This window comes from Arxiozyma heterogenica, assembly GCF_036370985.1.
Source record: "Arxiozyma heterogenica strain weizmannii chromosome Unknown scaffold_17, whole genome shotgun sequence".
NCBI lineage: Eukaryota > Fungi > Ascomycota > Saccharomycetes > Saccharomycetales > Saccharomycetaceae > Arxiozyma > Arxiozyma heterogenica.
The window spans coordinates 590,222-612,943 of record NW_027042670.1 but is presented as its reverse complement, the minus strand read 5'-3'; the positions used below and the strand labels follow the sequence as shown (position 1 = coordinate 612,943).

Here is a 22,722-nt window from a genome sequence, read left to right as displayed (position 1 = left end):
GCCTTTTAATTACTATTTATATTTATCTTGAATCATAATGTTAGTGATGTGATTTTTCTGATCATGAATACGAAGGTGTCCATATTTTCATTATAGTATCCCATGACCCAGTACAGACAGCTAATCCATCTGGGCTGGTTTTTACACCAGTTACTCTATTTGTATGTCCTTCGAGTTTCCCAACTACTTCTGTGTTCAATATATCCCAAACAACACAACCCAAATCTGTATAACAAGCGTACATTAATCTACCAGACTTACTAAAGTCAATGGAAACAACACCTTGATTATCTAAATAACTAGAAGATATTGCAGAAATAGTAGGTGATTTTGGAGTAGTACTATTATACTGCATAGTCGAGGGAGGGTAATAATGTTTTAAGTTATTATATGTATCTGTGATAGTGGTGGTGGTAGTAGTAGTGGTAGTAGTGTTTGTGGTTATAGTGGGATTTACACCTCTTTGATGTTCCAATCCTACAGATAAGGTATAGTTAGCTAAAGAGCAATCCGATCTTAGATCAAACATACTAATAGTACCATCGTCACTCCCTGTAAGAATAGTATTATCACCATGGAAAAACTTGACAGTACTGACATCACTATCGCTTACAAAGAAGTTTTGAACATTTGCTTGCATTCTTGTATCCCATATATATAGATAACCATCAGAACCACAACTAGCAAATATATTATTTTGCTCTATATTATTAGGTAAAGATAAAGCAAGAACATCACCTAAATGATCCGTGTACTCTCTTACTCTTTTAGCTTTTGGAATGTCCCACAATGCGCATGTCATGTCCCCGCTTGCACTGAGTATCTGGGTTTCACCTAAAAAATCGATACTGGAGACATAACCAGTATGTCCCTTGAAGATAGATATAATATTCTGTTGAACTCTGTTTTCCTTTGAAATTTTATATATAGTACAATTATTATTTAGACCAGCACTTGCTACAAGATTTCCTGAGGGCGATATTGCACACGACAGAACCCATTGAGAATCTAACGGAATAGCATGTTGTTTCAAACCGGTTGCAACGTCCCAAACCAGCATAAATCCATCCTGGCTGGCACTTAAAATATTTTTTGAATTTTTACTCCATTGAAAATCTGCAATTTTATTATTATGTCCTTTTAAATTGACAATTGGTTTCAGATTAATTAATTTTTTATTCAATGGTGGAACTTTTCTTGTCATCTCAAATAAATCTGCATCTTGTGTTTTTTTCTTTATTTTATCAATTTGGATATATAAATTTTTGGTTTCTTGTCGTGCAAAATTTATTTTTTGTTGAATATCTTCCTCTATTGATGATATATCTTGGATTATAGGTGTATATTGATTTTTAGAGAAGTCCAATCCTGCAGTTTGCATGATTTTAAAGTTCAACGTAACCAAAAAATAAACGATTGAATAACTAAATGAACTTCTTTTAAGAACGTTAAAGCAATTTACTCTTATTGCCTACTGTTTCGATAATTTTTGAATGTTTTTTTTTGAAAGTTGATGTTGGTATTAGTTTTACAAAAAAATTAGTATCTAATGATAAAATCTTATTTAAAATAAACTAAAAAAGTGATTATTTTATTAAAAAGGTATGAAGTTACAGTAATAAAGAAAAAAGAATGAGGGTAAATAAAAATTGATAATAGTAGAAAATAATGGTATCCATACCAAAGTCATATGAATAATTTAGAAATATCTATTGATATTTGATTATTTATTTAATTTTCTTTTTAAAAAAATGTCATTATATTCTGTATGTTTTATATCGTAATATATTTTTTTAAAAAAAAAATGTAGAAACCTCAAAAAAGTTGGTGTCACCTCCAAAAAAACAATGTATTATGCCATGGCAAAAGAGCTATATATAAAATAATGGCTCTTTAATTTATTTATAATATGTATATCTACATCCAGAGACGGAAAGTTTCAGTATGTTACATCAACCATATGTGATTTGAATAGTTGTGTAATATGAATAAAGCAGATTTATTAATCATACTTCGAGCACATGAACTAAAAAAATAGAAAAGATAATATCATTTTAATAATATTATATTTGGGTTACAGTACTTCTTTATTAGATTAGCTCTCTAGATGTTAGTTGTTCTGGTATTCTTATATATTTATTAAAATGTATATCAGAGTTATGGTACACCCATAACAAAAGTTTTAACAATATAATATTATTGTAGTCATTAGTGGTACATGTTTTTTTGAGCAAATATTTGCATTTCTATTTAAAAAGGTGTTTTTTTTTCTTTTTTCTTTCATTCTTCTTATAAAATTAATGTTCGATGATTGGAAATAATATTTACTTTATATAATTGTTTTTATTCATTTTTCTTTTTTTAATATAAAGACTAAATAAAAATAATTATAATATGATATAACAGTAATTATTGTCATTCCATCCCATAGATTAAATATTTTTGAAAACATATTTACTAGTCATTTAATGATTCCTAGCCCTTTGTATTCTTTATAGTATCTTTTTTATTAAAAAATTTTGGCTACAAAAAAGAAGAAAAGAGCAAAACGTTTCAGATATCTCTTACCAAAAACGGAAATTAATCAAATCATCTTTTTTTGTTAAAAAAAAAAACATAAAATATTCTTCTTTTTCCCTATTTTGATATTTATTCCTAATTAGTATAGTGTATCTCGTTTGAGAATTTGAGTTTATTCTCTTCTATCGAAAGAAACAACAACAAAGCAAATAAATAATAACTCTTGAGTTGGAAAATCGATTATAAAGACATCAACTATGATCATTTAAAGAAGACGAAAGGAAAAGTAGTTAGGAACCTACCACAAATAAGCTAAAGATAAAAAAAATAACAACTAAGATATAATTACACTTCATTAACAATAGACTACCATAGGATTATTCTATAAATAGGGTTACAGTAATGGCCAACCCACATATAAAAGTAGATATGGTAATACAACTCAGAGGCTTTGTTACAATGAGGCCTATACTAGGTGGATCGTCACCAATTAATACATCAACTAGAAGTGTTTTATTAAGAACAACAACATCCAGATATCATTCTTTTGTATTCCCACTAAAATCCTTTCAGATGATCCAGTATTTCCATCTTACATCAAGAAACATGAAAAATTTATATAGCAGGAATCTTCAAATTATCACAACTAAAAGATTTATTTCAATTTTCCCCAAAATTATTAGTAAGATAGTTAGAGTTCCGGTATATATGGGTGGTGGTATGGCAGCAGCAGGATCATATATTGCGTATAAATTTGAAGAAACTACAAATTTTACTATGGATAAATTAGCTCAATTAAAAGACTTTTCTGATTCAATGAAGGATAAGTTTCAGAATATTTTCTCTAAAGATGAATCCTATAATGGGGGGTCAGGATCAAATAGTGACAGTGGCAGTGGAGGTGATGGAATACCTTCTGCTACTTTACTTGCTGCCTTAACAGATGAGGAAAGAAATGAACTAGAAGCTGAACAACGAGAAAGGAAACTTCTTGAAGAAGCAGCTTTAGATGGGGCTGATTCTGATGATTCTGATGAAGATTTAGCAGATACAACACAAGATGACATGTTGAATTTAACCAAACAAATGATTGAAATTAGATCAATATTAAGTAAAATCGACTCAACGTCTTCACATCTAACATTACCTTCGATTGTAGTCATCGGTTCACAATCCTCAGGGAAATCCTCCGTCTTGGAAGCTATCGTTGGTAAAGAATTTTTGCCTAAAGGCTCTAATATGGTTACACGTAGGCCTATTGAATTGACTTTGGTTAACATCCCTAATTCATCGGAAATTACTGCAGATTTTCCAGAACAGAGATTATTCAATTTAAAAGATTTTAAGGAGGTTAAACGTATTTTAATGGAACTAAACATGTCAGTCCCATCTTCACAAGCTGTCTCAGAAGAACCAATTCGATTAACTATCAAGTCATCTAATGTACCGGACCTTTCTTTAGTTGATCTACCGGGATATATCCAAATAGAAGCTGCAGATCAACCAACTGAATTGAAAAGTAAAATCCGTCAATTGTGTGAGAAGTATTTAGCAGAACCTAACATTATACTTGCGATTTCTTCTGCTGATGTCGATTTAGCCAATAGTTCCGCATTGAGAGCGTCAAAGACTGTGGATCCTAATGGGTCAAGAACCATTGGTGTTATTACCAAGTTAGATCTTGTTTCCCCCGAAATAGCAAAAGATATTTTAAATAATAAGAAATACCCGTTAAAAATGGGCTATGTTGGTGTTATTACTAAATCACCAAGTAGACCGCATTACAGCTTATTTGGTGAAAGCATGAGCCCTGATTCCTCATCCTCTCTGGGTGGCATTTTTGGTAAGAAGTCTAATAATAAACTGCATGAAAAATATAAGGTGAATCAGGTTGGTTTACAACAAATGGAATCACGTCAGTTTGAAAGGATGTATTTTAAAGAAAATAAAAAATACTTTAATAATTGCCAAGTATCAACTAAAACTTTAAGAGAGAAATTGATTAAAATTTTGGAGATTTCAATGTCTAATGCTCTAGAGCCTACATCAACTATTATTCAACAAGAGTTAGATGATGCATCATATTTGTTTAAAGTTGAATTCAATGATAGGCAATTAACACCAAAGTCCTATTTGTTAAATAATATTGATATATTAAAATTAACAATAAAAGAATTTCAAGAGAAATTCGATAGATATAAATTAAAATCTATACTGAAAGCAGAACTGGATCAAAAAGTATTGGATTTTCTGGCAAATAGGTATTGGAAGGATGATAATCTCTATGAGCTTTCTTCGAAGATAAAGAGTAACGATGAGATGGTATATTGGCATAGAAAATTAGAATTAGCTTCCTCAAGTCTTACTAAAATTGGTATTGGTAGACTTTCTACTAATCTGGTTACTAATGCCATCTTACAAGAACTAGATAATATTTTAAACAAAACGCAATTGAAGAATCATGATTTGATTAAAGACTTAGTTAATAATACTGCTGTAAATGTGTTAAACTCTAAATTTTATTCTACTGCAGATCAAGTTGAAAATTGTATTAAACCCTTCAAGTATGAAATTGACTTGGAGGATCGTGATTGGAGTATGGCAAAAGATCACTCTGTGAGACTGATAAAGGAGGAATTGAGACAATGTAAGGAATGTTTTAATCTTATTCAAAATCATATTGGAAATAAGAAATTAAAGAGGGTTATGTCGTATTTGGAAGAGGATTCATCAAGGCCAGAAACTCTGGGTATATCTAAAATGCTACTAGAACGTGGTAAAGAAGCATTGTTCTTAGATAAGAGATCAAAAGTACTTCAGTTCAGATTGAATATGTTAAAAAATAAATGTCGTTCAAGGTCTGAAAAAGATAGATGCCCAGAAATATTTCTTAATGCTGTTAATGAGAAATTAACATCAACAGCAGTATTATTTTTAAATGTGGAACTGTTAAGTGATTTTTTCTACAATTTTCCAATTGAGTTGGACAGACGATTAAGTCAGTTGAGCAATGAACAAATTGAGTTATTTGCTAAGGAAGATCCAAAAATATCAAAACATATTGAGCTACAAAAGAGGAAGGAACTATTGGAATTGGCTCTAGAAAAGATTGATTCTATATTAGTATTTAAAAAAAGTTATAAGGGTGTGTCAAGGAACATTAAATAAGAAGGAAAAAGGAAAAGAAAAATTGAAATATATGTACGCTCAGATTGTAATATAGATATTATTAATGTTAATACAAGGTATTGACAAATGTATATATAATTAAATATATTCCCTTGAATAATAACATTATCACGTTACTGATATGATAAAAAATATTGGATCATTTCATCATAGCATGCTATATATTGGTTTAAGTTTTGTACCATTGATTTTCTTTGTTTTCTTAGTTCATTGACAATTATAAACAATAGATCATCTTCCATATTCCACACATTAATTTTATTTTTCTTTTTAAGTTCGTTTCTAAACAGACATAAAACATAATCTAATGTGATGTATACACCAGTACGACCACAACCCGCAGAACAATGAACTAACAATGGAGTGTTCCGATGTTTTTTTAAATCGGTTTCACTGACGCTGAAAGAAGGAATATCAAACCGAATGTTTTTATGAGATTTCAACAGTGCAAGGAACCTGGTATCATCATAGGTTAATAAAGTGCGTATCTTATAAATACTTAAAATATCTTTAATATTAATAGTGCATGAATCTGACCAATTTGTATATTGCAATTGATAAACTATATGTTTCCCAATAATATTATTTAGAGGATCTGACCTTGTTAAATGGAATTGCCGTAATATGATCCCATTTATTCCACATAAATTATCCCATTGATCAATTAGTTGAACATTTAATTTTGCGTTGGTATTTAGACTTTCACCCCAATATATATCCCATTTTTTCAATTTCAATTCTTCATTAGAATTTAAAGATATGATTACTTTAATCTTTTCATTCCAAATCATATCCCAGAAATCATTGATTGTATTTGGCAATGGTGCTTGTGTAGCAATATAATGAAAGTTATTGTTTATTTGAGGAAATTTAATAAAATTTGCATTAAAATAGTCATTTGAATTATTTAATTTGACTATTGAATGTTCATACGGTAAATTATTAGAATATCTGTTTTTTTCAAATTGTTGAATTCCTTTATCAATTTTATAATTATTTAATGGAGTAGGTAAGATATCAGAATCTGTAGAACAAGTGGATAGCGGTGTTGTATCGTTATTATTACCATTAAAAATAGTATTTAATGAGTTTTGTGGGATTGTCACACTAAGTTCCTTAAATTTGTGCTCGAAAGTCTTTTGTCTTTTGAATTGTTTTTGTAAAAGGGATAAGGAATAGATGTTTATATGTTGTCCTTTAAATTGTAATGATTTGTTGTTGAGTAGAGGGGGTATTGTGCACAAATTCTCATTTTGAGAGGAAGTTTCAGTGTTATTGATTAAACAGGATTTTAACCTCATGTGCTCTAAATGTTCTAAGATATTAAATTTAGTCCATAATGAAGACAAAATAATTTTTTCATCGTTTGTGTCTATAATCTTTTTCAGCCAAGTAGGGAACATATTTAGTATATCATTTGAGATGTGATTATCGTTATTGTATAGAGAATCTAATGATTTGATATGAAAATGTTTTAATAGTGAGGTTGGTGAATATTGAATTAGATCTTCTTTCAAAGAATCAATGAATAAATCAGTGTGTTTTTTTGTACTTACAGGTAATTTCAAAGATAAATTAAATTGTCTTTTTTTAGGCATTTTTTGGGTCGGTTTTTTACTTGGTAGTATTGTTGGAACGGAATTAAAGGTTTTAGTATTATTTATTTGGTATTGATTTGATTCATACAACATAATTTGCAATGTGTTGCCAACATTCTCTTTCATAAACTGAAAGAATTTCAGTATTAGCCAGAAAGTTGATATTTGACAACTGTTTAAAGTACTAATTCCATCGTAGAATACATATTTGGATATTTTCTTTAAATTATCAAATAGGTCGTTTATTGAACCTGTATTATTATTTGGCGTAGTTATTTTTATAATATCTTGGAAGGTTAGATCTTTTATATTATCCAATGTATTTAAGTTATCCAGATGGAATATTTGGAATGAATAAGGATATATGTTATCACCAATATTTTTGTTATGATTATTCAACAGATTTGAGGGTAAAGGTTGATCATTATTTATTAAATCAAATAGAAAGATACTTTGATGATCTGTTGTCAGTTTTTTATTGGGAAACACATCAACTGGTAAGTTCACACCTAATTTTTCACTATTTTCTATTATATCAACTGAATTTAATGATGTGACAATCGTATTAGACATATTTTCTTTTATAAAATGGATATTTGCGTTATAGTATATTATATTCTTATTGGTTCTCTTACACGATTGGATATACATTTAGGTGACTAGTGCAACAGATATACAAAAAAAAAGTATACAAGCATATATAAGCATACATTTATATATATATAACTTAATCAAGAATACTCCCTAGTAGTATGAAGTGCATAGCATTTATTTTATAAATAAATCAAAAATAATATCAGGAGGAAATCTCTTTATAGCAAGACGTGGGGACTCATAAGAGAAATAATAGGCCATTTCAATAAAACAAAAAAGAAAAAAAAATAAAAACAAAAAAAGAATCCTTGGCATTGAACAAAAATTTAAAGGAGAGGAAGAAAGAGATAACATTCTATTGTTTTCTCTTTTTTCTATTTTTCGAGCTTCCGTATTTCAAAAATTAAAGTTTAAACAAGTAGACAAATATAACTTGAGACATACATTAAACACACAGCCACCATTCTTTAATAAAAGTAGAGAAGGGGGGGAGGGTGAATCAATTTGATTCAAATGTCAACAACACCAAGAAATAACATCAATATTATTTATGGATATTATATTTGAAGATTTTATTAGTGTAAATATAACGTGTTTTCTTTCTTTCTCTTTTTTTGCTCCGTTTTTTCTGTTTTTTTTGTTTTTTTTTTTTAGTTTTCGCTGTTCGAGATTGCTACGTTTTCTAAAAATAGATTTAAACGGCCTTCTCTTCAAACATTTTCCTATCTAGGAAATTACACGGAGAAGAGATCTGTGCACCACACAAACTCCGTGTTATTTTCTGTTGCTTTTTTAAAGCGATAAATAAATAGACAATGTGTGTGCATATAGATTGATAGAAATATACCGTGTGATTTCCTGCTATTGATTATACCACACACAGAGGTATACACGTATACATACTTTTGTGTACAGTTGTGGGTCAAAGAGACACTTAGGAGAGGAAAAATAAATGTGTAGATTTCTATCAAAACAAATGTCTTGATAATGGGTTATAACAATTGTTATTCTTTTATTTTTTATTCTTTTTTTTGGTTTCTGTTTTAATGTAGTTCATTGACTCTTAAAAGCTTAAATAATGTACATATCTGTATAGTACATATATATGTGTATATGTGTATGTATGTGGTGAATATATTATTTTCTACATTCTTTGTTCTTTTATGTCAATTTTCTGCTTCTATAATTACAACAAATCTAAGATATTGTAAAACTTGAGATTGAAAATACAAGAATATGTAAAGATCATTTAAAGATCTATCTTTTTCTGGGAAAAAAAATTAAAGACAATAAAAGAAATTATGAAAAGTTTAACTTTTCTTAAGTTATAAGCAACAATCTTTTTAGAGATCTGGTAGTTATATATACCCTTGACAGTGTTCCTTTGTTTTTTTTTTTTTTTTACTTTATCTGTACAATTCATAGATAACTATACTTGTTGTCTCTCCTTATTTTTTTTCCCTTATTCTCTGATTCTGATCTTTGATATGGATACAGTTCAATAGATATAAAAAGATTTTAAGTCTAGCTGTAATAAGCCACATATTTAGTCTAAAATAATACTCCATATTAATGGTATATGATATTTGATGAATTTAATATAGCAAAATCATCCTCTTTATATACTGTTTCTTTTTGATGATACTGTCTATTTAGAAGTCTTAACAGAAACCACCTAACTCAGGGTATGTATTTGAATGTCTTACTTCTGATATACATATATATAGTATCAATTTTATCTCCAATATACGAAATTTAGGGTTTAATCACGTGATTAGGAGCTAAGCTAACAGGCAAAAGGAAAAAAATCTAGGGTATCTTTATTGATTTGATCTTATAGTTAAGTTCTTGCATTCTCTTGTTTGTAGCTCTAGTGATCAAAGTATTACTTTACCGAATGTAATAATGACAGAAAAACAGATTCTTGGATTATTTAGTGGAAAAAAAAGTACCTCATTTCTTCTTGTTAAGAAACAAAGCTATTAATGATAGACAGATTATTCGAATAAATAGCAGACTATACTAGAATTATTATATCATTGTAACAGATTTTACTGTAGGCTTTTCTGATAATGATAATGACAGCTATGAAAATTAAGAGATTTATAAAGGAAACTAAAAAAAATATTTCAATATAATGATCTTGGCTACACCATATTATTCAGATATTTTTTTGTTGAAATTGGATAATAAATTAATAGAAATATTTACAAAAGATCCAAAAATATCAAAAGATTATGTGGTAAGAAAGATTTGCAAGGATTTGTCGATTCTCAATCTATATAGTTTTCAGCAAGCTTTCGGTGAAGTAGTGGAAGATATAAAAAATATGTCTGAATAAAATAAAATAAAATTTACTCTGTTCGTGCAATTCATATAAGGCAGCTTACTGTATATAATTGATTGGATTAGTCTCATTTGTTATTTCTATCTTCAATTTGAAGCTATTGCCTAAATAAAATATGTTTTTTTTACTTTTTCGCAATACGAAATAAACTGAAAAAAAAAATACCATAGTGAGAAAAAAAAAGAAAAAAAGAATGCATTACCCTTTTTTCTCTATGTTATATTAGTCTTTTTTTTTCTTTAATATTTTTGGTTTCGTGGGATTTTGATATTGTGAAAAATTTTCAATAGGAGATGTGATGAGTAAGCGATTTGATTTATAGATTTAATATCTCTTTGTAGGTACGCATTTATATACATGTATTATTAGAACTCGATACTTGTATATATAGCTTTTTCTTTTTCTTCTCCTGTATAATACACTATAGTAACGTTATTGCCATAGGTTGACATATATCGATCTAAGAGAGTGCAAACATTTGGGTCCCTCTCTGTACTGTTTGAGGTTGTTTTTGAATGAAATCATCAAGATAAAGAGAATAAAAAAGGAATATGGTGGTTTCAAATAATAGAAAAAGAACTCATTCTCATTCTGGTATGGAAAAGGATGAAACATTTGATGAATTATTGAAGCCAGTCTATAAGGGAAAGAAATTAACCGACGAAATCAACACTGCAGAGGATAAATGGAATCTATTACCTGCATTTTTAAAGGTTAAAGGTTTAGTGAAACAACATTTAGATTCATTCAATTATTTCGTAGATGTGGACCTTAAAAAAATTATTAAAGCTAATGAACTGATTCTCTCTGATGTTGATCCTGAATTCTATTTGAAATATGTAGATATTAGAGTCGGGAAGAGGTCAACTTCTTCCACTAGAGATTATTTGACTCCTCCTCATGAGTGTAGATTAAGAGATATGACCTATTCAGCCCCTATCTATGTTGATATAGAATATACTAGGGGCAGAAACATTATCATGCACAAAGATGTAGAGATTGGTAAGATGCCAATTATGTTAAGATCAAATAAATGTATTCTTAATGGTGCTGATGAACGTACAATGGCTAAATTAAATGAATGTCCATTGGATCCAGGTGGTTATTTTATTGTCAATGGTACTGAAAAAGTTATCTTAGTTCAAGAACAGTTGTCAAAGAACCGTATTATTGTGGAGGCAGATGAGAAGAAGGGAATTGTTCAAGCCTCAGTCACTTCTTCTACACATGAAAGAAAGTCAAAGACTTATGTGGTGACTAAGAATGGAAAAATTTATTTGAAACACAACTCTATCTCTGAAGAACTTCCAATTGTCATTGTCTTAAAGGCGTGTGGTGTTGTTTCTGACTTAGAAATTATGCAATTGGTCTGTGGTAACGATAGTAGTTATCAAGATATTTTTGCTATTAATTTCGAAGAAGCTTCTAAATATAATATTTATACCCAACAGCAAGCTTTAGAATATATTGGTACTAAAGTGAAAACTATTAGAAGACAAAAATTGACTGTATTACAGGAAGGTATAGAAGCTATTGCTACTACAGTTGTGGCACATTTGACTGTGGAGGCATTAGATTTTAGGGAGAAGGCCTTGTATATGGTAATGATGACACGTAGAGTTGTTATGGCCATTCACAACCCTAAAATGGTGGATGATAGAGATTATGTCGGTAATAAGCGTTTGGAATTGGCTGGTCAACTGATTTCATTACTATTTGAAGATTTATTTAAGAAATTTAACACAGATTTTAAAGCAAGTATTGATAAAGTATTGAAAAAACCAAATAGAGCTATGGAATATGATGCCCTGTTATCTATTAATGTTCACTCCAATAACATCACAAGTGGGCTAAATAGAGCTATCTCCACAGGTAATTGGTCCTTAAAGAGATTCAAGATGGAAAGAGCAGGTGTCACTCACGTTTTATCCAGATTGTCGTATATTTCAGCTTTAGGTATGATGACAAGAATTTCTTCTCAATTCGAAAAATCCAGAAAAGTTTCTGGTCCAAGAGCTTTGCAGCCTTCTCAGTTTGGTATGCTTTGTACAGCAGATACACCAGAAGGTGAAGCCTGTGGTTTGGTGAAAAATTTGGCTTTAATGACGCACATTACAACAGATGATGAAGAAGAGCCGATAAAAAAACTTTGTTACGTCTTAGGTGTAGAAGATATTACTTTAATAGATAGTGCATCTTTACATTTACATTACGGTGTTTACTTGAATGGTACCTTAATTGGTACAACTAGATTCCCCACAAAATTTGTTTATCAATTCAGAAATTTGAGAAGAACCGGTAAAATATCTGCATTTATTTCTGTCTACACTCATGCTGATCAAAAGGCTGTTCATATTGCCACTGATGGTGGTAGAATTTGTAGACCATTAATCATTGTAACTGATGGTAAATCCCAAGTGACAGCTGATCATTTAAGAAAATTAAAGAATGGTGAATTAAACTTTGATGATTTCTTAAGATTAGGTTGTGTTGAATATCTTGATGTAAATGAAGAAAATGATTCCTTCATAGCTCTATATGAAAAGGATATACAGCCAGCTATCACCCACTTAGAAATTGAGCCATTCACTATCTTAGGTGCTGTTGCCGGTTTGATTCCTTACCCACACCACAATCAATCTCCTCGTAACACATATCAATGTGCGATGGGTAAGCAGGCTATTGGTGCTATAGCATATAATCAGTTTAAAAGAATTGATACATTGTTATATTTAATGATTTATCCACAACAACCAATGGTGAAAAGTAAAACTATTGAACTAATTAACTATGATAAGTTACCTGCTGGACAAAATGCAACAGTTGCCGTTATGTCATATTCTGGTTATGATATCGAAGATGCTTTAGTTTTAAATAAGGCATCAATTGATAGAGGTTTTGGCCGTTGTGAAACTCGTAGAAAGACGACAACTGTGTTGAAAAGATATCCAAATCATACACAAGATATTATTGGTGGTATGAGAGTTGATGAAAATGGAAAACCAATATGGCAACACCAAGCTTTAGGCCCTGATGGTTTAGGTGAAGTAGGTATGAAGATTGATAGCGGTCAAATTTATATCAACAAGTCTGTACCAACAAACTCTTCAGAACCATTTTCAGGTTCCTCAGATACACAATATAGAGAAACTCCAATTATTTATAGAGCACCAGAACCATCTCATATCGATCAAGTTATGATGTCTGTTTCTGATAATGATCAAGCTTTGATTAAAGTGTTGTTGAGACAAAATAGAAGACCAGAATTAGGTGACAAATTCTCATCCAGACATGGTCAAAAAGGTGTTTGTGGTATTATTGTAAAACAAGAAGATATGCCTTTCAATGATCAAGGTATATGCCCAGATATCATTATGAATCCTCATGGTTTCCCATCTCGTATGACAGTTGGAAAGATGATTGAACTGGTATCTGGTAAAGCCGGTGTTTTGAATGGTACATTAGAATACGGTACATGTTTTGGAGGTTCTAAACTTGCAGACATGTCTAAGATCCTTATTGAGCAAGGGTTTAATTATTCTGGTAAAGATATGTTATATTCTGGTATTACTGGGGAATGTTTACAGGCATATATTTTCTTTGGTCCTATTTATTATCAAAAATTGAAGCATATGGTTTTAGATAAGATGCATGCAAGAGCAAGAGGTCCAAGAGCAGTGTTAACTCGTCAACCAACAGAAGGTAGATCAAGAGATGGTGGTTTAAGATTGGGTGAAATGGAAAGAGATTGTGTTATTGCTTATGGTGCCTCTCAATTATTGTTAGAAAGATTGATGATTAGTTCTGACGCATTTGAAGTTGATGTTTGCAATAAGTGTGGTTTAATGGGTTATAGTGGTTGGTGTACTACATGTAAGAGTGCAGAAAATGTAATGAAGATGACCATACCATATGCTGCTAAATTATTGTTCCAAGAACTGTTATCTATGAATATTGCTCCAAGATTAAGACTGGAAAACATTTTTGAAGAATAGTTGCACAATCATTAATTTTCTTGGTGTAACTTGTAAAAACATTGAAAAAATAATACAAGGAAAAAAAGTAGATAATATAAAACCTAATAAATAAATATTTTTTTACAAATATTGTGTAGGTTAAAACTATTCATGTACGATAATAAACCGTTTATGCATCGAATCAACAAATTGGATATTGTTTATTTAAAGTAATAATAATGTCTGTAAACACAAATTACATAAAATATGGATTGAAATAATAAATGAATGAGTATTCGAAATTATGGTACAAAATTTATATGTATTTAGATAATAAGTTATTTCGTATATATAGTTAGATAACTCTATTGTATTAAGTAAGACTAAATCCTTATCATAACATTGAGTAAAATCTTTTAATTATCAGGCATTACAATATCTTCTTCTTCCGTTAGCTTAGCAGATTCAACTTCTTCGTTTTCTCTATCGTTTTCCTCTAAACTTTCTCTCATTAGTCTAGCTTTTTCTTCTTTAACCTCACGTTGCACAACAACATAAGCACCTAAAGGAGTCTTTTCCCATGGAATATTATTTAAGAATTTATTAACTTCTGTCTTATTACTTGGGCTAAAATCAACATCTGATCTTTTCTCTTCAATATATTTGGCATTTTTATTCAACTTTTCAATAATATTGGATAATTGTTTATTTAATTTGATATTATTGGAAGTCTTGATATAACGACGTAAAGAGATAACTATTGGGGACACTAGTTCAGGGAATGAAACACTCTTTGAATATAAGACAAAATATTCAGCTAAAAGATCGATTAATTGTTCAGCTAAACCTTCTTGATAAACCTTCGTCCCTAGATAAGCTTGAGTACATTTAATATTATGATCAAAATCAAATGCTTCTAAATTATTATTTTTTTTAGATGGTTTAGTGAATGCAGTAGATATTAAAATTTCTGAAATAATTGGGAAAATTGGAATAAAAACACCTGTATTTTGAGATAATCTAATTAATGATCTTACCAGATAAAATCTTAATGGAAAGAATTGTGGAGTTGGGATTAATCTAGCAGTACCAATGGTAACCTGGATTAATGGGTAAATCAACTGTCTTAGAGGAGACTCATGGCCTTGTTCTTTTTCTGGATTACATGAGAAGGATAGAACACGAGACCAAAAATCTAAGGAATGACAAAATTGCCAATTGTAGACGATTTTGTATGCTTCTGCAGAATTAACTTTACTAGATTTCTTGGATGTGGTTGTTAAAGTGTTTCTTAAATGGATTGCTAACTGTCTAATATTTTCAAAACCTATTTGATAACTTAAAGTTTCGTCAATGCCAAATAATTCAGAGGCCGAATTTTTTTGGAAGTTAATTAATGGCATAGTACGAATATTAGTCTTACGACAACTTTTAATAAAAGTAGAATATGTAGTCTTTAAAATTAGTTCTAATAGGGACTTTTTAAATTCTTTAGCAGCATTGTGTAAAAATGCAAAAGTTGCAATTTGAGTTTGAATATCTCTTGTTGTAGCCCATATTTCAACAATTGATTTAATAACTTCTTTTAAAATTCTTCTATACGATAATAAATATGGCATTAATTGATCAACAGAATGTAAAACTAGTGCAGCAGTTTCAGTGTTATTAATATCGTTTAGTAAGGTCAGTAATGATGGAGCATGTGCTTTAATAATAGAGGAAATCTTAGAAACATTTGTTCCGGATGGTAAAGTTCTAGCACCTTTATTTTCCTTATATGGAATCATCTTTTGAACAGCTTGTGGCAGACTCTTCAAAGCAACGAACATCAACTCATGGAAGGCCTTTTCTTCAGTAATAACATATTTATATTCTTCAATAGTTTCCAAGTTGTTAATGTTGACTGCAACTTTAAAAGCAGTAATAATATTTCTAAAAAGTTTTAAGGATGGTTCTTCACGTAATTGGTGTTTCCATTCTCTAACTAGTTTTACAGTCAAATTGATCTTTTCTGAAGAAGTTTCAACATCAGAATTATTTTCACTATTTTCATCATCAGAACTGTCTTCAATAGCATCTAATGGGTTGCTTGCAGCTAAATCTAATAAGTCTTTATCATTTTCTTGTAAATATTTAAAAAATTCAGGATCTTCTTTTGATAAGGCAGCAATGTTGGAGGCCATATCTTGATCATTGTCATAAGAGGAATCAGAATCAGAGGTTGTATCGCTTTCAGATTTAGATTTATTCTTTTTATGCTTTGTAAATTTTTTATTTTCCTTTGGTAATTCGATGCCTTTATCGAAAAATTCTTCAACAGAAAGATCTTTAAAGACTTCCTCTTTAGCAGACTTTTTTAATTTTTGTTCTTCTCTAGTCAAAGCCGCATCTCTTTTCTCTTCTTCTGTTTTATTACCACGGCGACCTTGGATCTTCTTCTTTTGTTTCTTTTGTTCCTTTCTGTGTTCCAAGGTACGTTTTAGATGTTTCGATTGAAATTTCTTAGTGGCTTTCGATACTTTCCCCATATTGTTTTAACTTCTTAACTTGATAGCCACTGTTACTTTTGCTATAAATCTAATTGATAATTGGTTAACAATAGTATCAAAGCATATACATAAAAAAAACTTGACCTAATATATATATATAATATAGTATATAAAATAGTTGGTCTTAGATGGATGTTAATTCACTTACTTCTAAATATCTTTACTTAGTTAAAATTATTTCAATCTCATCGCAGGAAAAAAATTTTTTTTTTTCAATTTTTAAAATAACCAAAAATTTGTGGATCGTTCAAGACGATGAAAAGAGGACTGGTTTTAAGAAAATAAACAAAATAAAGGAAAGGTAGCCAAAAAGATTTGTATGTCTAAAAAAATAAAGAGAAAGGATATCTGTGCTTAAACATAAAGATTAACTGCCCAGGGAATCATTGATGATACATGATATAAAGAGTTACATTAGAGGTCGGTAGAATGTTTATCACATAGAAGTAACTAAATAGAAGAGAAAGCATAGGTACATTTGTTGCTGTTTTTTTATGTTTTCAATATTTGGTCTATGCTACCCTGTTTCGTTTCATCATTAATTTAGCAATGTGTTCTTTGTTAAGATTAGCATGGATTTACAAACAACGAGTGGTTTGTTGGAATTCACCTATTTGTAGATATATTAATTGTAATTCATGTGGTGTGGAATTACAAAATACAAATGCTGATAAGAGAGGATATTATCTTATTCCAAAGGATAAGATAAAACGTGATTCAATTCAAGATATAAAATACTTGTTATTTAGTCAAGATATACAAAATTTTCATGAGTTGCATAATCAAGGAATAGACACAATTGAAAATTCCATTACTACAGCTGCAGATGTACGTAATCCTTTAAATTCCCCATTGATCTGCAAACGTTGCAGTGACCTTTTATATCAAAATAAATATGATATAAATGATTTTAAAGGTGTTTCTCTTTCAAGTATATTACAAAAGATACCGAGACATAGTAGATTAGTTTTGATGTCACCGTTGAATGAATTTCCTTTCCACATAGATAAGAAATTATTGCTGGATAAAAATTATAATCCAACTTTAGTGTTAACAAAAAGTGATCAAATTATATCGAAAAAATTCTTACTCCCTACTGTACTACCAAAATTTTTTCAGTATTTCTTCAAGACAAACTTAGATATTAAGAACTCAATTTCTATTGTTGGAATCTCAACGGTGAAAAAATGGAATATCGCTAACTTATTATCCATGTTGGGTAAAGAATCATATTTGGTTGGAAATGCTAATGTTGGGAAATCTACTCTAATCAATTCGCTCTTAAAAGATTATTTTGGTTTTAAAATGCATTATGATCAAAAGGGAAAACTAACAAAACCTAAAAACGTTGATACCATAGTTGACCATAATATCAATTCATTTCTCCGATCACAACGAGCTGGTGTTTCATATGTACCTAATATGACCCAAGCAGTACAGCCTTATCAAATTAACAATAAAATTATTTATGATATGCCAGGTTATTCGACTTTACTTCATAGTGATAATAGTGATTCTCCGGAATGTGATCAAAATTTGGAGATATTAATAAATAAGTCTTGGTTGCAAAGGATTAGGAAGACAGAGTTAACTAACTATAAAAGAGTTAAGAATAAACCTTATTCTTCTTTTAGTGGAACTGAAAACGGATCTGTATATACTGTTGGTGGTATTTTTTATTTAAAGGCACCACCAAACACTATTAATAAGATAACAAAATATATTCCAGGTGAACCAAAGGTATTCAAAAATATTGATAAAGCGTTAGAAGTATTTCAAACTTGTTTGTCCAGTGAATCAAGTTCTCCACATCCTTTATCTAAATATTGTGGGATTTTACCAACTCTTTGTAGAAAGGACGCGTTTGTTAGACATATTTTACCACCTTTTCAAGGTAGTATTGAAATTGTTATTAAGGATATTGGTTATATTTTATTACGTCCCACTGGTAAATATAAATATAATGGAGTATATGAGATTTGGGTTCCAAAAGGTATTGATGTTTGTATAAGAGAACCATTAGAAAAAATTCTTGAATCATATTCTGAATTTTTGAATCAAAAAAAATCATCAAATTATTTTTCTAGTCAGAAAAGACCCTTAGTGTCGTCTACCTATCCAATGTCCTTTGAGGAAAAAGAACCACTTCAAAGAATGAAGCAAATGTATATCGAACGTACTTCACATGATCTATTGAACCAGCGTTATATTAAGGAGGACCCAATGACAATTGTGTCACATTTGCATTCTATTCCACCCAACTTATATTGGTATTATAAATGGTGATTTATATATTGGATCCAGTAGAAAAAGATTTTTTTACCAAGTTATTTGTATATATAAATAAGCAATGAATGAAGTATATATCACTCATTTCTTTGTATAATCTCTTGTTCATATATAGTAAAAACGTTAATAATAAAAAAACTAAATTCATTTTATATCTAGTTTACATTATATAAGTTAAAAAAAAATTATACAATAATGATTAGTCTATCTACAATGTTTATAATCATCTTGAATTGATGAACTACGAAAAAAAAAAATAACGATATACTACTATACAAATGCGCAGATTAATAAAATAGACTTAATTGTTCAGAGGTAAACGGAATATTAAAAAATTAACTACAAAATAAAAGCGATGTAAAACATTCCATTGGTAAAACAGACTTAAATCAACTCTATCTTTTCTACGATGGTCGACAAATAATTAAACATAAAAAAATCATACATGCTGAAATACTATTATAGTATTTATGTTTAAAATGAGATATATTTGAAATGTTAGTAAAATACAACATTAGAAAATAATCTTCCAGGCAAAAATGAAGATACTTTTCTAAGTAAAAATAATAGTAATAATAAAAATAACAGAAAAAATGAAAAGCTTTGTTCGAGCTTCTTGCATAGTAATATATTCACATAACAGACATGGCAAACAGGTAATCATTAACTGTGGGAGCAAGTATCAAAAAAAATAATAATAATAATAATGGTAGAAAGGTGAGGAATAAATGAAGTACAAGAAACAAATAGTCAACTACAAAAGTTAAAAATAATTTAAAGTTGAGAAAAAAAAATAGAAATGTAAATTTCAATTATTCACCACCATGAGTTACTAGTGTTGCTGGAAACATTACCCCAGCCATCATTACCACCTCTAAAAGAGCTACTTCTAGAGCTGCTATTCCAACTGTTACCACCTCTTGAAGAGTTGTTACGGCTGTTGCCCCAGCTGTTACTGGAATTTCTAAAATCTCTGTTACTGTTGTTACGGCTGAAACCAGATTTAGATCTATTGGAACCACTTCTAGAAAAGGCAGCAGCAGTTCTTAAGAAGTCTGGAACTTCTTGATTAGCTTCAGTTAAAAGTTCAATTAAACCCTTCACAACGTTGGTGTTATCCTTGTTGAAGAAAGCAGTAGCAAGACCAGTGTTACCAGCACGACCAGTTCTACCAATTCTATGGACGTAGTCATCAATATCGGTTGGCAAATCATAGTTGATAACATGGGTAACGTTTGGAATATCTAAACCTCTGGCAGCAACAGCGGTGGCGACTAATAAATTAGCACGACCTGATTTAAAGGCAGCCAAGGCACGTTCTCTTTCACTCTGGGTACGATCACCGTGAATAGCAGTAGCTCTGAAGTTTTGCATAATTAAGAAATCAGTTAATTGATCAGCCATTCTCTTAGTCTCAACAAAGATTAAAGTTAAGCCTTCGTCACTTGAGGCTAACAAATCTAACAAAGCAGATTTCTTGTCTTCATTTTCAACGTAAAGAATAGTTTGGGTAATGTTTTCTGAAGTGGAACCGACTTTACCAACAGATAGGAAGATGTAATCACCCAAGAAGTCACGGGCCAGATGTTGAATATCGGTTGGGAAAGTGGCAGAAAACATAAGAGTTTGTCTTTGACCAACTGGTGGCATATCAGAACCTTCCACAATTCTTCTAATTTGGATTTCGAAACCCATATCTAACATTCTATCAGCTTCATCAAGAACTAAATATTTAACATTAGATAAAGAAACCTTACCACGGTCAATCAAGTCACTTAATCTACCTGGTGTGGCAACTAAAAGATCACAACCACGGTCCATTTCTCTCATTTGGTTACCAATTGGAGCACCACCATAGACAACGCATGGTTTCACCCAAGATCTGTAACAGAATTTCTTAGCTTCATCAAAGATTTGGGTAGCTAATTCTCTAGTTGGAGCTAAAATAACAGCGGTTGGATATGCCTTCTTTTGGTAATAGTTTTCGTTGTGATGAATCTCATTTGGTCCATTTTTAAAGGATTCAGACAAAACTGGGAAAAGGAAACCACCAGTCTTACCAGAACCAGTTTGAGCACAAGCCATTAAATCCCTACCTTTAGAAATGATTGGAATAGAGTATTTTTGGACTGGGGTAGGTTTGGTGAATCTTGCTAATTTAATGTTTTCCATTAGTAGTTCGTCTAAAGGTGGAGAAGTGAATTCTGTGATTGGTTCTGGAACATCTTTACCAGAAGCTTCAACTGGAATTTCATCATAATTATCGAAATTAATACCAGAGGATTGGAATTTTGGATCATCTGCTGTACCGAATAATTCCAATTCCAATTTTGGATTATGTTTACCAGGCACATGTTTCCCATCAATCCAGGCACCTCTGTTAAAAGCAGGTTTTGGACCCCAGTTGCTGTTGTTGTAGTGATTATTGCCATAGTTGTTGTTGTATTTGTTGTAACCATTGTTGAAGAAATTGTTTCTGCCATAGTTGTCACGGTTACCACCAAATCCACCACGGTTGTTACCATTGTATCCACCATTTCTCTGGTTGTTAAATCCAAAGAATGAACCACTGTGGTTGCCACGGTTACCACCGAAATCATTAGGTCCTTGATTTTCTGGAGATCTTGACTTTCTGTTACCATTTCTTAAATGTGGAGGAACATATCCACTGTTTCCACCATTGCTTGATTCTTGAATAGACAAATTTTGCATCTTTTCATTTAATTCAGTCATGTTTGCACTACTTTATTCTATGGAATAATTTGGTATTCAATTATCACAGTAGTATCTGCTGGTCAACTATTTCTTTTTTTTTTGTTTTAAAAAGTAAAATAGGATAGCAGACTCTTTGAATCAGCATATATTAATTAATGTTTGAAATTAGAAGATGCTTCAAGATTTAACCAAGTGGTAATAGGAATAGGATATATAAACATTAGTGTATGCTTTATAAATCTCTTGGAGAAGATATAAATTTTCAAAAAAAAAAAGAAAGAAAAAAGAAAAGTAAAGAAATTTCTGGAATTGAATAAGTAAAAATGGTGTATGGGTTAATAGGGTCTATTCAATAATATTTGAATTGTTTCTGTAAAGATTATGAAAATTATTAGGGTCTCTATATTTTGTTTGTGGGGGGGACAAAAAAAAAGGAGCGGTATACACTTTCATCTTTATTGAAATATTGGTAGGTCAGTATAAGAAGGGTAAAAATATAAATATTATGCATTATAAATAATTGGAACATTCCAGAATATTGTAAAACATTATCTAGGCTTAAGATAATGATGAATAGGATAAGATTTATCTAGGAGGAATGTTAGAATTAATTGTGAAATATTCGAGATTTTTTCCTTTTTAGAATTTGATGTAAGTTGACAAAGTAATAGGGAATACATATTTCTTGTTGTTGATACAAAGTGAAATTTTTAAAAACAAAAACAAAAAGAAAAAAAGAATACAAATATATTTTACACAGATCTTGACTTTGTTATTATTATTATTATTATTATTATTATTTTAGAGGAAAACTTTTGCTTAGTAAAGTGACTGACTGAAAATAGGGTTTTAAAACGTTTTAGATATAAAAGTGGTTGAGGAAATACAAACAATGTGAGGTTTGAAGTAAGTTTATGATGTTTTTTTCGCTGACCGAAATGATAAACAAAAAACAAAAAAAAAAA

At 30.2% G+C, this 22,722-nt stretch overlaps 7 protein-coding genes across 7 annotated transcripts; 3 read left to right on the top strand and 4 right to left on the bottom strand.

Moving 5' to 3' along the window:
* Positions 1 to 61: 61 nt before the first annotated feature.
* On the bottom strand, positions 62 to 1,381 carry STE4 (G protein subunit beta; the record flags this gene model as incomplete). Its single annotated transcript, XM_064858215.1, has 1 exon — positions 62 to 1,381. One exon carries the CDS (start codon positions 1,379 to 1,381, stop codon positions 62 to 64), a length of 1,320 nt encoding a protein of 439 aa, XP_064714922.1.
* A 1,541-nt stretch (positions 1,382 to 2,922) lies between these two features.
* Positions 2,923 to 5,688, top strand: MGM1 (dynamin-related GTPase MGM1; the record flags this gene model as incomplete). Its single annotated transcript, XM_064858214.1, has 1 exon — positions 2,923 to 5,688. The coding sequence occupies one exon, from the start codon at positions 2,923 to 2,925 to the stop codon at positions 5,686 to 5,688; it is 2,766 nt and encodes a 921-aa protein (XP_064714921.1).
* Positions 5,689 to 5,822: 134 nt separating this feature from the next.
* PTP2 (tyrosine protein phosphatase PTP2) lies at positions 5,823 to 7,958 on the bottom strand (the record flags this gene model as incomplete). The annotated part of the gene is made up of 1 exon (XM_064858213.1): positions 5,823 to 7,958. The coding sequence occupies one exon, from the start codon at positions 7,956 to 7,958 to the stop codon at positions 5,823 to 5,825; it is 2,136 nt and encodes a 711-aa protein (XP_064714920.1).
* Positions 7,959 to 10,799: 2,841 nt separating this feature from the next.
* Positions 10,800 to 14,243, top strand: RET1 (DNA-directed RNA polymerase III core subunit RET1; the record flags this gene model as incomplete). Its single annotated transcript, XM_064858212.1, has 1 exon — positions 10,800 to 14,243. The coding sequence occupies one exon, from the start codon at positions 10,800 to 10,802 to the stop codon at positions 14,241 to 14,243; it is 3,444 nt and encodes a 1,147-aa protein (XP_064714919.1).
* Positions 14,244 to 14,620: 377 nt separating this feature from the next.
* On the bottom strand, positions 14,621 to 16,732 carry NOC2 (mRNA-binding ribosome synthesis protein NOC2; the record flags this gene model as incomplete). Its single annotated transcript, XM_064858211.1, has 1 exon — positions 14,621 to 16,732. The coding sequence occupies one exon, from the start codon at positions 16,730 to 16,732 to the stop codon at positions 14,621 to 14,623; it is 2,112 nt and encodes a 703-aa protein (XP_064714918.1).
* A 570-nt stretch (positions 16,733 to 17,302) lies between these two features.
* Positions 17,303 to 19,039, top strand: GEP3 (Gep3p; the record flags this gene model as incomplete). The annotated part of the gene is made up of 1 exon (XM_064858210.1): positions 17,303 to 19,039. The coding sequence occupies one exon, from the start codon at positions 17,303 to 17,305 to the stop codon at positions 19,037 to 19,039; it is 1,737 nt and encodes a 578-aa protein (XP_064714917.1).
* An 819-nt stretch (positions 19,040 to 19,858) lies between these two features.
* Positions 19,859 to 21,775, bottom strand: DED1 (DEAD-box ATP-dependent RNA helicase DED1; the record flags this gene model as incomplete). Its single annotated transcript, XM_064858209.1, has 1 exon — positions 19,859 to 21,775. The coding sequence occupies one exon, from the start codon at positions 21,773 to 21,775 to the stop codon at positions 19,859 to 19,861; it is 1,917 nt and encodes a 638-aa protein (XP_064714916.1).
* Positions 21,776 to 22,722: the final 947 nt, after the last annotated feature.